This window comes from Heloderma suspectum, chromosome 11, assembly GCF_057233095.1.
Source record: "Heloderma suspectum isolate Gila_16-S chromosome 11, 16-S_ref, whole genome shotgun sequence".
Classification (NCBI taxonomy): domain Eukaryota; kingdom Metazoa; phylum Chordata; class Lepidosauria; order Squamata; family Helodermatidae; genus Heloderma; species Heloderma suspectum.
In genome coordinates this window covers 25979708-25993512 of record NC_139468.1, presented here as the reverse complement: position 1 = coordinate 25993512, position 13805 = coordinate 25979708, and the positions used below count along the sequence as shown (strand labels likewise).

General features: G+C 44.5%; 1 protein-coding gene across 1 annotated transcript in view; it reads left to right on the top strand.

The window, feature by feature from the left end:
- The window catches only part of CEMIP (cell migration inducing hyaluronidase 1), a 98942-nt gene that overhangs the window by 25052 nt on the left and 60085 nt on the right, over positions 1–13805 (top strand). The window contains exons 6-10 of the mRNA XM_084816435.1: positions 875–945; positions 2593–2688; positions 4900–5018; positions 8198–8339; positions 11705–11896. Coding sequence (XP_084672561.1) covers positions 875–945; positions 2593–2688; positions 4900–5018; positions 8198–8339; positions 11705–11896 — 620 coding nt within the window. The remainder of the gene's footprint in view (positions 1–874; positions 946–2592; positions 2689–4899; positions 5019–8197; positions 8340–11704; positions 11897–13805) is intronic.

The window sequence follows — 13805 nt, the reverse complement described above, 5'->3', positions numbered from 1 at the left end:
TGTTGAAGTAACATTCAGCTGCTAATCCAGTTGGCTCCTGTAAGTGGAATGGTAGGGCCATCTTGTCCTGCAGCTTGGGCAGCAACATGTCTTGGTCCGGCCCTGTCTGGTAATGTTCTTACCATGTTCTCCACACCTGTCTGGCTCAAGAAAGCCAGCAGCCATTAAAAAACATGTATTACTCACCTGAGGTTGCGTAGAACCAATAAACATAACTCCTAACCAAGAATTCCAAGAGACCTGGCAAACATAGATTCATCTGAGACCCATAAAACAACAACAACAACATTTGCCAGTTAATCAATAAAATGCAACCGACTATAAATCCTCACTAATGCTCTCTTTCTTTTGCACTACCTCTTTTTGCCAAATCTGGATTCTTTTAAAGGCCATAGAGTGGAGACGAAAGCCAAGTTTCAGTTTCTTAGAAATATTTCTATAGCGCTCTGATTCTGTCACCTAACAAGTTCTTTATGGGTCTGACCTTCAAGCAATTTTCTTTAGAGGAGCCCCATTGAAGTTTAACAAGCTATCCAGCCTGGGTTTGAAGACTGTGGACCTTTTTAGACAGGCCACGTTGATGCCAGTGAGGCATTTGCTAGGTTGAATTCCCAGTTTAAAAGAGGAACCTGGTTCTTATGTTACAAGCTGAAGAAAATAAGTGCATTAGGACTTTTGAGCGTCTTTGTTCTTTAGTTGTGGGGTGGGGAAATGAGGTGGAAAGAGAACATTACTTTTATATCAGTTGGCGTATCTCGTAAATCAAATTGGTTGTGAAGCTGTGAGATGAAAGGGACAAAATAAACTATATTCAAAGAAGGCACACGTATTTCATGCAAAAGAATACAACAATGTTCTTTCTTTCACTTTTCAGGCATCCCTGGAGCTTTATTACAGTAAAAGGGAGCCCTTCTTCTTCTGTTGAAGACTACATAGAATACCAAGGTAATTACAAGGAAGTGGCAGCTTGAAAATAAGGAGGTCCAAAGTAGTCATTGATTCGGTTCACACAACACAGTAACTCACACTCAAGGGTTGAGAATGGGTTGAGTGTAGGTTGTAATTGAACCGCGGGTTGTTGTTGAACCGTGGGTTATCATGTTGTCTGAAAACAGATTTGTTAGCACAACTGGGTTCAGACAACACAATAACCCACATTTCAACAACAGCCCATGGTTCAAGGACAACCCACATTCAACCCTTGAGTGTGGGTTATCGTGTTGTCTGAATCCAGCCATTGGGTCCAGAATGGCTTCCATGCTGCATTGGCCCGGTTCAGACACAATCTGAAATTGTGGTCTATGACAGCCTTCTCCAACCTGGTGCCCACCAGATGTTTTGGACTACAAATCTCAGGACGCCATGCTCAGGATTCCACCATTGGCCATGCTGGCTGAGGCTGATGGGAGCTGAAGTCCCAAACATCTGGAGGTACCAGGTTGGGGAAGGCTGATCTAGGCTAACCATAGTTGTGTACCCACACCATCATGTTGAGCTTTGTCTTTGTAATATAGGGGTGTTGAACCTTAGGCCTGCAGGCCAAATCTGGCCTACCTCACCTCAGGTCCCAGCGCTGACCAAGCCAGGTTTCTCAGGTGGCACCACACCCCTTTCCCCAACTGCTGATCATAAAAGGTTGAAATGCCTCTCCTAAGGTTGAGTCACTGGTAGTAAAAGCTTTAAACTAAAATACGCTGGTATTTGTGGTGTTTTGAGTATTCTGGCCCACGCATTTTGCTCGCTGCTGAAATGCGGCCCCCCAGAATGTCTCTGAAATTGAATTTGGCCCTCAGGCAGAAAGAGATTTGACACTCCTGCTGTAATAGGTGTGTACCTACACCTTCAGTTCAAATGTACAAGGAGCCTGTGCGAGAACAGGCAGTCAGAGAAGACAGTGCTTTAAGGCGACATGTGTTTTCCCCAAAGCAGGCGGTGCACGTTATCGTGCGTGCGAGTGCACCGTCAGTACCATACCACACACAAAGCTGCTTTGCTAAATTCATCCTCATTGCTGGCTACCTTTGATCTGTCAAATTGTTTCTCTCCAACCCCCACCAGAAGCTAGCGGTACGTTGTTATTAGTCCTTCAGAAGTTTCCAAGGCATCAAACCCCGCTGCATTTTGAATGCTAGGAAAGTGCACTTTTCCCTGAAGCAGATAAGGTTTTCTTGAGGGGGAAAAAGATTTCCCTGCAAAAGCGAAGTGACAATTTTGTGTGTATTATCTAAAGAGGTGAATGGAATAGTCTTCCCTGCACTCTTATTGCTGTATTCTTAAAAACCTCTTTAGGTCTTGAGGAAGGATATCGGGATCTATTCTGTAGGTATAAAATGAGGAACTAGAAAAAATGGACACCCGTTCCCCCAACCCTTATTCTCTCTGCTGATGTTGCAAACTCTCCCTTTCAGCAAGGAGCAAATATCCCATAATGGATGCAGGGAATCGTGCCAAGTTCTAGCACTTGTGTTTGAAATTTTGCAGGTACTTTCCAAATCTGCCATAAATCCCCAAAGGAAACACAAATGTTGAATTGATGACACTCTCTCCATAACCACCCACAAGTTGCTAGTAAGTTGTTGTACTTTTTTGCAGGACGCAAAGGCTCAGCTGTGGCCAAAGTATTCAAACTGTTCCAAGCAGAGAATGGAGAGCATTTTAATGTGTCTTCAACCAGTGAGTGGGTTCAAGGTGAGGCCTTTTCCCTTCTTTTTTGGCAAGTTTGAAAACTAAGTATGTGTGCAGGCAGCTAAATAATACAGTTGGGATTCTCCCCACCCCCTTCATCGTTGAAATCACCATTCCTGTAGAGGAGGGGTGGGGAAACTTTTGGCCCTCCAGATGTTGTTGGATTACAACTCCCATCATCCCAGATCATTGGTCATGCTGCCTGGGGCTGATGGGAGTTGAAGTCCAACAAAATCTGGAGGGCCGCTGGTTCCCCACCCCAGCTCTAGAGCAAGAGAGGGCAGAAGATAGATCTCCAGATGTTTGGGACCTCAACTTTTAGAAGCAACTGCCAACAGCATGGCCATTGGTCAGGACTGTTGGGAGTTGAAGTCCAAAACATCTGGAGATCTGCTTCTTTCCATTTCTGCTCTGGAGCATATGGGATCATTTAATTAATTGACTGATTAATGACATTTCTATACTGCCCAGCCGAAGCTCTCTGTTTTGGTACCATCGCATAGAATTTATAACATACATTGAACCAACTAGATGTTTGAGAAATGATATTGTTCACTTTCTAACTACAGTGTTTATTAGTCACAAATCGATGTTCAGGGCAAAAATAAAATACAATAAACAAAAAAGACTCCTATTGCTGCCTAACAAACTCCTATTTTAAGCTTAGGGATGTATGGACTGTATAAAATCTGCTCTGTGTTCTGTGGATTGCCAGGCGCCTTTTGGTCCGCCGTCTGCTCACAGACAGATATGATTTTTTTCCGTCAAGCGGAAAAATATGCAAATAATTATGTAAGAGGTTTCATAAGATTTTACATAATTTACCTTAGTGCATAATATTTAGCATCTCCCCCCCACCCCCAGTTCCACTCAGCAGAAACGTGTGTATTTTCCTACAAATAAATATGTGTAAATTTCAGGAAGGTAAAAAAAAAAAATCTGAAAGTCCACGGACTCCGTGCAGCCTGAGGGGGTCGCTCTGCAGCGGATTCTAAGCGGATTCTTAGAAATCCAAACTCATTTTAGTCTGTCTCGAATTTCTCCAGCATCCCTAATAAGCTACAGCTTGGCACTATCAACTCTTCAAAAGAGAGGTTAAGGTGCAACATAAAAGCACCAATAACGGTTGCAGCTTAATGCGCCATCATGCTCTGTAACCAGTTCCACTTGCAATGCCTCCTGCCAATAGAGCAACACAAAGATAGATCTTGTTATATACTCATGCTTAATGCTACCTAGTTATAAATACAGCCTTGCTGGATCACACCAAAGGTCTATTTAGTCCAGAATTTTTTCTCTTAACAGTGGCCATCCAGATGCCTTGGGAAGTCCATTAGAAAGAAAAGAAAGAAAGCTTAGAGTGAGGGGAGACATGATAGAGGTGGACAGAATTATGCATGGTATGGAGAAAGTGGATAGGGAGACATTTCTCTCCCTCTTTCATAATACTAGAGCCCAATGGGGTCATCCAATGAAGCTGAATGGGGGAGATTCAGGACAGATAAAAAGAAGGACTGCTTCACACAGCGCACAGTTAAACTATGGAGTTCACTTCTACAAGATGTAGTGATGGCCACCAATTTGGGTGGCTTTAAAAGGGGGTTGGACAAATTCACAGAGGAGAAGGCCATCAATGGGTACTAGTCCTGATGGCTATGTGCTACCTCCAGTACCGGAGGCAGTATGCCTATGTACGCCAGTTGCTGAGGAATATGGATGGGAGGGTGCTGTTGTGCTTATACCCTGCTTGTGGGTTTCCCATGGCCAGCTGTTGGCCACTGTGTGCACAGAATGCTGGACTAGATGGACCCTTCATCTTACCTAGCATGGCTCTTCTTATGTTCTTATGTTTTTAATTCCCACCATCCCCATGGAGCTTGGCCTGGGGATGATGAGAGTTGTGGTCTAACACATCTGGAGGGCACCAGGTTGGGGAAGGCTGAGTTGGATTCTATCCGTGTTGTGAATCCGAGTGGTGCAGCTTTAATAATACTACGTTTTCCCCTCCTTCCTTCCACTCCCCCAACTTGATGCACTTCACAACATCTCCAAATAGCAGCTGACAGGCCCATAATGAGAGCCAGGAAATGGGTAGCTGCTGAAGAGACAGTGTTTGGCACCAAGATCTGTGAAGTACATTTTTGTCGCATTGGTTAAGGCTGTTCTGTCCAAAATGACCTTTCCTTGTGCTGATGGCTTTTCCCCCCCTTGCAGATGTTGAATGGACCGAATGGCTTGAGAAGCCTGAAAAGGCCAAATCTAAAGATGGGGAGAGACTGTCAGACTTCCGAGCTGCTCATCCAGGCGTCTGCGATCACCCCATCGACATCCAGGTACGACCACCAATGTGACTGGGCCTCCCTATTATATTATTATTATTATTATTATTATTATTATTATTATTATTATTGCATTTATATCCCGCCTTCTTTCCTCTTGCAAGGAACCCAAGGCGGCTTACATTATCCTCCTCTTCTCCATTTTATCCTCACAACAACAACCCTGTGAGGTAGGTTGGGCTGAGAGTGTGTGACTGGCCCAAAGTCACCCAGTGAGCTTCCATGGCTGAGTGGGGACTAGAACCCGGATCTCCCAGCTCCCAGTCCAACACTCTTGCCACTACACCACACTGGCTCCCTATCCCCACATTTGTTTCCCTTGACTATATTCCTCCTTCCAGTTGGCATCCATTCTGTTCCCATAATGGTGTATTTAAGCTGAGAGCTGGAGAATGAAAACAAAAACAGTTTATTAGACCACAGGGCCTTTTTGATGGGCCTGCTCTTTTCTTACAGCTCTGCTGAGATTGGAGTGATAGAGACACTTCCCAGATGGGTTCATTTGGAGCCAACTTGGAGGCAGATAAGAGAGCATCCCTGTTTCTGATTCCAGGACTAATTCTGAACTTCCTCTTTCAAATTTATTTATTTATTTATTACATTTATATCCTACCTTTTTTCCTCCTGCAAGGAACCCAAGGCGGCTTACATGGTTCTCCTTCTCTCCATTTTATCCTCACAACAGCCCTGTGAGGTAGGTTAGGCTGAGAGTCTGTGACTGGCCCAAAGTTACCCAGTGAGCTTCAGGGCCAAGTGGGGACTAGAACCCAGATCTCCTGAATTCCAGTCCAGCGCTCTAACCACTGCACCACACTGTCTCTCAAAGCCAGTTCACATGCCCACTTAGCCAAGCAGTAGGGATGTATGGACAGTGTAAAATACCCTCCATCTTGTCAGGCACCTTGTGTTCCATTGTCCTTCCACAGACAGATGCGAATGTTTTTTGTCATGCGGAAAAATACACAAATAATTATGTAAGAGGTTTTGTAACAATTTGCATAATTTACCTTCGTACATAACATTCGCGTATTGTCCCCCATTCCTTTCAACATTTCCTCAGCAGAAACGTGTGTATTTTCCTATGAATAAGTATGCATGAATTTCGGGAAAGTAAAAAAAAAACAACAACATCCGAAAGTCCACACGGCCTGAGGGGGTCGCTCTGCAGCGGATTCTGCAGGTCGGATTCTTAGAAATCTGAGCTCATTTTGGTCCGTCTTGAATTTCTCCAGCATCCCTACCTAGCAGTCCTCTTTCCACCATACGCATAACATAATGTGTGACATGGCCCTTCCATACGGAGGACTGTAAAAAATATTTAAGCCATCTTTACCTCCCTTTTTTGAAGTGGTGGGGGGATCACAGTTACATGTGTAAAGGTCTTCTTGCAGGGTGTGCCTGCATTATTGGCGGTTGTTGTTTAAAAGATGTATACACCATCCAACATGATCAAATCAGAGGGCGGTGCCCAAAGAGCATTAAAACAATAATTAAAATAAAATACAAAGATAAAAACAACAAGGAAAATCCACCAAGCTAGGTATTAAAATCGGTAAATGCCTAGGTATATAGAGAAATTTTCAACACGTGCCTCAACACTGTGAAGATGGTGCCTGTAGCGAGGAAGAGGATTCCAAGATGGGGCACAACAACATAACAAAAAAGCCTCTTCCCCTGGTTGCCGTCAGATGTACCTGTGCAGGTGATAGGACAACCAGGAGGCCTTGATCTATAGATGTCAATGGATGGGTGGGTTGATGCAGAAGATGGTCTTAAAGAAGAAGGTAGGTTGATATAGAAGAAGGTGAAGCAAGTCTGGCCGTGAGGTTCATGCCCAAACTGTTGGCAACTTCATTACCCAGTTTGTCTCCTCTAATTAGGGATTGCAGATTAGTTGTTTAGGGGCCTAAGGCAGTCTGAGAGTTTCCTGGAATCTGCATTTGGAGAGAGGCTAGTTCCTAGCAAAATAAAGTTGTATTAGCTTGAAGCTTTGTCTCCTTGTGGTGTTGATTGCGAAGGGGGAAGGACGATCCATTTCTGACAAGATCTCCTGGGGGCCACCTAGTGAGTTTATGAAGAAAGCAAGATGGGATGCATGGGGTAAAATCCAACATAAGACCTACTTAGAGTAGACTCATTGAAATGAATGGGACATAAATTGGTCATGAGTAACTTAAGTCCCATTCATTTCAATGGTTCTACTCTAAGTAGGACTTACATTGGATTTTACCCATGGATTCCTCATTTTACACTCTTAGAGCGCAATTCGATGTATGTCTACTCAGCTGTAAGGATTACAGAGGATATAGGTAATCCCCAGGCCAGAAACTGTGCCTTATAAGGGGCATTTCAACCTTTTAGAATGGAGAATAAGATGCACAAAAGCTTGGAAGCCTGCAAAGATTAGTGCAAAGATCAGTGATTAGGGGAAAGGAGGTGGGGCAATCTAGGGACTGGGACCCCAGGGAGGACAGATTTGGGACATGATCATGAAGTTCTGCACCCCTGGTCTAATAGAATTGCAGACACTATGCCAACCTTCCCCAATCTGGTGCCCTCCAGATGGAATGGAATGCAACTCCCATGCCATAGATGCTGGGAGTTGTAGTCCAGCATGACTGAAGGGTGCCAGTTTGGGCAAGACTGTCATAACCTATGCCAGCCAACCTGTTAGGGTATTACTCTGAAAATATGGGCCCATTCCTGGTGTATCAGTACTTTGAAATCAAGTAGAGGCATGAAACAAAAAGAGCTCTTTTGCGGAGCTCTGAAGGAAGTGCCATGAAAAGCCTTGATGTAGGTCAGCCTTCCCCAGCCTGGCAGCCTTCAGATGTGTTGGACTACATGTCCCAGCATCCCCTAGCCAGCCATGGCTGGCTGGGGGATGCTGGGACATGCAGTCCAACACATCTGGAGGCTGCCAGGTTGGGGAAGGTTGATTTAGGTCTTTGTGTGGCACAGGCCAAAAAATATTTGAAAATATTGTTGTGTTCCCAGTTTACATGAGCATAGCTGGATTCTCCTTCTTCTCATATATCCTGTTCTAAGTGCGTAGTTTCTTGTGAAAGAAAGGTATCTGTTTTCTTCATCTCGCAGGTGTTGCTGAGCATATACACACACATATACACTCACTCTTGATTATTACCCGGTTTGCATTTCTTTTCTCCTCTCAGGCAGTCACCCTTGCTGGAGCTAAACTGACAACTGAGGTTCTCTACAAAAGCGGCCGTGATTATAGGTTTTTTTGTCGTGGCCCGGAACAGACCAGTGGGGGCTGCCGTAACTACAGAGTGCGCTTCTTATGTGGCAAACCTGGTATGTGACTCATTTTTGAAAGCTAAGGGCATCGCATGATTGAAAGATGGAAAGCTATTCTGAAGTTTGCTTCTACTGACCTATTTATTGTAAAGGAAGCAGGATTTTACCTCAGAGTTATAAATACCGCTGTAATGGAGGGTTTTGCATGAGTCTGAAACCTATTTAATTCTATGGTGTCTATCTCTCACTCAAAGCCTTTCTATTTCTGCTTACTGGCTTCCCACTCTCCACACCAAGTTACTAGTCCTTCATGAACAACTCCCAGCAATTCAGTCATAAAGCATTTAGCAGTTTAGCAGTTTCGAAAAGGGTGCAGGAAGGCCAGGCATAAAGTTCCAGTGGTGTAGCCTACACATGCAGCAGAAGGAGGTGGTAGGATCCTGAGATGGCAGAATGGACCGTACTACTTCAGATGGATTCTCATATATTGTTTTTATAAGGGGAGCATTCACATAACTCCCTGAAAGCAGAAAACTAACACTGCAAGGAGAAGGCTAGGTTAGATGTGTTAGTTTTCTAATTGCATGGAGGTTTCTTCCGGGTGTTTTCCTTTTACATAGGGAGCACTCAAAAATGGCATCTCCCACAGTTCTGAAGTGGTATGATCCATTTTACCTCCTCAGGATTCTACCAAGAGATTGGGCAAATTCATGGAGCATAGGGGATACTTCCAGATTAAGCTTTCATTGTGCTATTGCCTTGCCTTATTGACAAAATTTTACGAGGGGTCCAGATTACGTCATCTTCCCCTGGTAATTCTCCTGTATTTTCCCACCACTTCTTCCCTGCCAAATAAAAATAAAACAAAACCTGTTAAAGAGGAAAAAGTGGAATAGCTGCACAGTGTCTTTAGACTGGTTGTGCTAGGAGCCCAGAGCTATCAATGGCTGCTTCTCATGATGGCTCTGTACTACTGCTAATATCATAGGTAGTATATTCAGGTATCCCCTGAATATCAGTTTCTAGGGGATAATAGTGGGACAGAGCTATTTGTCCTCCTGTTCTGCATGTGGGCTTCTGGTTGGCCATAGGAGACTGGACTAGATAGGACTTTGGTCAGATTTAGTATTTATTTCTTTGATTGATACCCCACCATTCTGCCCCCAAATGGCGCTCTAGGAGGCTAATAATAATACAACCAAGAGAAAAACTCAGTTAAAACAATCATAAAAACAAATAAATTAAAAGCACCATTAAACAACACAACAGTGAAAGAAATAAAACAGCATCCAATCCAATAGAACCCCCTTCAACAACAGACCAGCTGACATGCCAAAGGTCTGCCTGAATAAACAAGTCTTTGCTTGCCAGCAGAAGGACAGCAGAGAGAGAGAGAGAGAGAGAGAGAGAGAGAGAGCCAACCTAGCCCCCTCGGCAGGAGTTCCAAAGCTTGGGAGCAGCCACTGAGAAGGCCCTCTCTCGCGTCCCCACCAAACATGCATCCGATAGCGAGACCAAGAGAAGGGCCTCCTCAGAAGATCTTAAAACCAACGGAGGCTCGTATGGGAGAATGTAGTTTTTTGGGTAGTGTGGCCCCAAGGCCTGCTCTTAATGTTACCTCTAGAGTTGTGCACAAATGGCCTCTCAAAATTCTCTAGTCTATTTGTGGGCAGAGAAATGGGGGGAGGGATTTCACCAAATTTCTCCAAGGGGAGGAGAAATCCTCCAACAGTTTATCACAGATAGGGCTCACTATTGGCAGGGGTTATAGCACAGCTTTCTTTTTTCCTAAGGGTTTTTGATTTATTGCACTGCTTCTGCAGGTGGCAACAGCATCAACTGTGTTGAGGCTCCCACTTTTTTGAGGAGGAATTCTGAATTCCTTTTGGTGGCATTTTTGAGCTTACCTAATCACCGCGAGGGGGCTGGAGGTGCTGCGTGCGTCTCTCTATTGCACATCGCTCTGCAGCCTCCCAGGCCACCTGCACTCCCTGAACTGAAAAAGCCCCATGGGAGGAATTGCCTCATGATGTCTTCCTCATGATGGCTTTAACTGAAGTGCGGGAAGCTGTGGAGGCTACAGGCTGCCACAGAGAAGATTGTACAGTGACAGACAGGACACACATGCAAACTCCTCAGCCATCTCATAAGTGAGGTGAGCACAAGAACCCTTGATAATTTCTCTGAAATTTCTCCTTTTCTATCCAATTGAATGAGAATGGTCGGAAAAAATGGGGACAAAATTTTCAGCACAGCACTAGTTACCACCTCTTTCTGCTGCACATGTAGAACAGGCCCAAGAATCAGGAACCAGGGTGGAATGAAGTGGTGTACTGGTATCGCTAAAACCCAGTCAGGCTGTGTTGAAATGTGTGACATCTCTCCCCTCCCTCAAGCATTTCAAGAAACGGAAGGGTTATTTCTTTGGGTAAATATTCCATGCCCACCAACGTTGGAGAAGCAACGCTTTAGGGAAGGAACCATTTTCTTTTGCAGTCATTCATTCTGTAGCAAACCAAAAAATGCCATGCAATTCCTCCACCCTTTGTTTTGGGGAGGCGAGAAGTGGCCATTTTGTTGATTAGTGCTAAAAGCCCTCATTAATTATGTTGAGGGCTGCTTCAGTGGCAGCTGCAAATGACAGCTCCGAGTGACCAGAAAAGCTGGGACTATAAGGGTGTGGTGCAGCCAAGCCACTAAAAGCTGCATTTTAAATTTAGTGAAGGGTTTAGTGGAAAAATACACTTGCCAGTAAATAATGAATGGGGCCTATTTTGTTTTGTTGGTTTAGTTCTGCAAACCAAAAAAGCCAGACCAGACAACATGGTTGGATGAGCCGTCTCACATTTCCCTTGTAACCACTTGCTTTTGTTGATGTGAAACATGCCCTGTTAGGCAGGTTGGGCAGAAAGTAGATTAGCAGATTTTTTGGACTTCAGCTCCCAGTATTCCTGATCATAGGTGATGTTGCAGGGGAACTGAAGTCCAAAACATCTAGGGTAACTTCTGGGAACTGAAGTCCAAAACATCTAGGGTAAAATCCAACATAAGTCCTACTTAGAGCAGACCCACTGAAATTGATGGGACTTAAGGTAGTCATGACGAACTTAAGCCCCACTCGTTTCAATGGGCTTACTCTGAGTAGGACTTAAGTTGGATTTTACTCCTAGAGAGCTACCTAGCTGCTCTGTAAAGTTAAGTCGGGAGCGAGCAACTTGTCACCCTCCAGATGTTTTCACCTACAGCTTCCATCAGAACTCTTCAGCATTGTAAATGGTGACGGGTGATCGGAGTTATAGGCCAAAACATCTGGAGCACTACAAGTTGCTCATGCCTGAGTGAAGTGAACAATTCCTAAGTGAGCATAGAAAATACTCTCCTGTCTCCCCACATACACTTATTGTCTTTGGTTGGCTTTCTAGTGAGACCCAAGCTTACAGTAACTGTTGACACCAACGTGAACAGCACCATCTTGAGACTGGCAGATGATGTGCAGTCATGGAACGTTGGAGATAAGATAGTTGTGGCCAGTACAGATTATTCCATGTATCAAGCTGAAGAATTCCAGATCTTGCCATGCAGGGCCTGTGGACTCAATGAAGTCAAAGTGGCAGGTAGGACTCTGTCTTTGGGATTCAAGCTTTTGATGTCAAACTGGCTGCACAGGTATGGATGGGAGGACAAATTATGCATGCCTCATTTTGGGTCAGTGTTGTGAAATAAATAACCTCCTGCCAAAACACCAGCTAACTGTTATAGGCCCTTTAACTTTGTGTCTTAGAAAAAAGTGGGGTAGGGGGAAGAGATTGAAATGTTGGGTTTAAAAATAAGATTGGTGGAAGATGAGCAAAGGGACGAAGGAAGGGAGGGAGGGAGGGATGGGATGGGATGGGATGGGATGGGTTGGAAGGGAGGGAGGGAGGGATGGGATGGGATGGGATGGGATGGGATGGGAAGGAAGGAAGGAAGATTGAAATGTTGGGCTTAAAAAGATTGGTGGAAGATGAGCAAAGGGAGGGAGGGAGGGAGGGAGGGAGGGAGGGAGGGAGGGATGGGATGGGATGGGATGGGATGGAAAGAAGAAAGAAAGAAAGAAAGAAAGAAAGAAAGAAAGAAAGAAAGAGAAAGAGAAGATAGGAAGAAGTAAGATAATGAGTAAGATTATTTACAGCTTTGTAAATAAGCCTACAAAAGTTATTAGGCTGTGAACAGCATGGAAACACACATTACTAGCCTCTTTGCAGGCTATTTTAAACATAATTGCCTTCTACCAAGCGGATTAGTGGAAGAGGGAAGAAGCAATTCTGTTATTCCTTTGCCAGCCAATTGCATTTCCATGATGGCTATGGAGGAAAAGACTTTCTTTTCCCCATGGCTAGGACAGAAACCAAACAGGCTGTCAGAGGAGGGATGGAGTGATCTTCCTGCCTGCTGGGATTCCTGGTCACGTTGGGTGACCAGGCGAGTGGGATATTTATTATTTATTTAATGCATTTTTACTGCATGGGTAGGAACTTTCAGGAATCCAGGGGCAAATTCTCCCTCCACTGAACCCATCAGGAGGGGCACACCACAAGGGAAGGGGATGCAGATTTCCCTAAACAAGGCATGTGGGGAATGCCTGCCTTGTTTTAAAGCAAAATCATACTTCCCAGGTGTTTCCGGAAAATGATTTTGCTTTAAAATAAGGCCACTGGCTCAGTAGGAACTATAGCTTCTTGGCTGATCATTGAACAGGCTGTAAGAAGGTTAATGGTTTGTGCCAAGAAAAATATCATTCGGATTCCAAATGCATCATAGTCTCATGACTAAAGATGGCAGGCGGCTCTGTGTGGGAAAACCTATCTGTACAGTTGTTGTTTGGTGTTTTCCCCCACGACCTTTCCCCAGCAACACTTAGATGATTGGAAAAACCACATTAAATGTGTGACATGAATTACATCATGAGAGCAATCTTGGGAGATAGTCAATGAAAATAAAACTGTAACTGCATGTATTTCTTAGGTGCTGGATGCTGCTGGTAGGAAGATGCAGAGGGAAAGTGGTGGGAGAAGGGTTAAGCAGCACTTTCCTCCCATTTGCAGCCTCTCCCCTATAAACTGCAGCCTCCCAGCACTGCTTTGCAGAGGAGACGTGATAGCTGGGTTATGAAAACTCAAGTGGGCAAAGTAATTTGCAATTTTGGCCTGGGTTGCATAGTAAGATAGATGGAAAATTCCTCCTGCCTCTAATATATCTCCTGTCCAGTGGAAACAGAAATGTAGAAGAGCCTTTCCTGGAATCCTTAGTGTGCTGACAAACATTGATCAGGTGTAGTTTAGGGCAGGGGTGCTGATTGTCTTTCAGCCCAAGGGCTGAATTCCATTTTGGAGGAGCTTTCAGGGGGTGCATCCCAGTGGTGGGCAGGACTGAAGGCAAAAGTGGCAGGTCCAAAGTACCAAAAATACCTGTGTAATTTAGCTGAAAGTTTGTAGTGCCAGTAATTAAGCCTTAGGAGAGGCATTTCAACCTTTTTGAATGGTG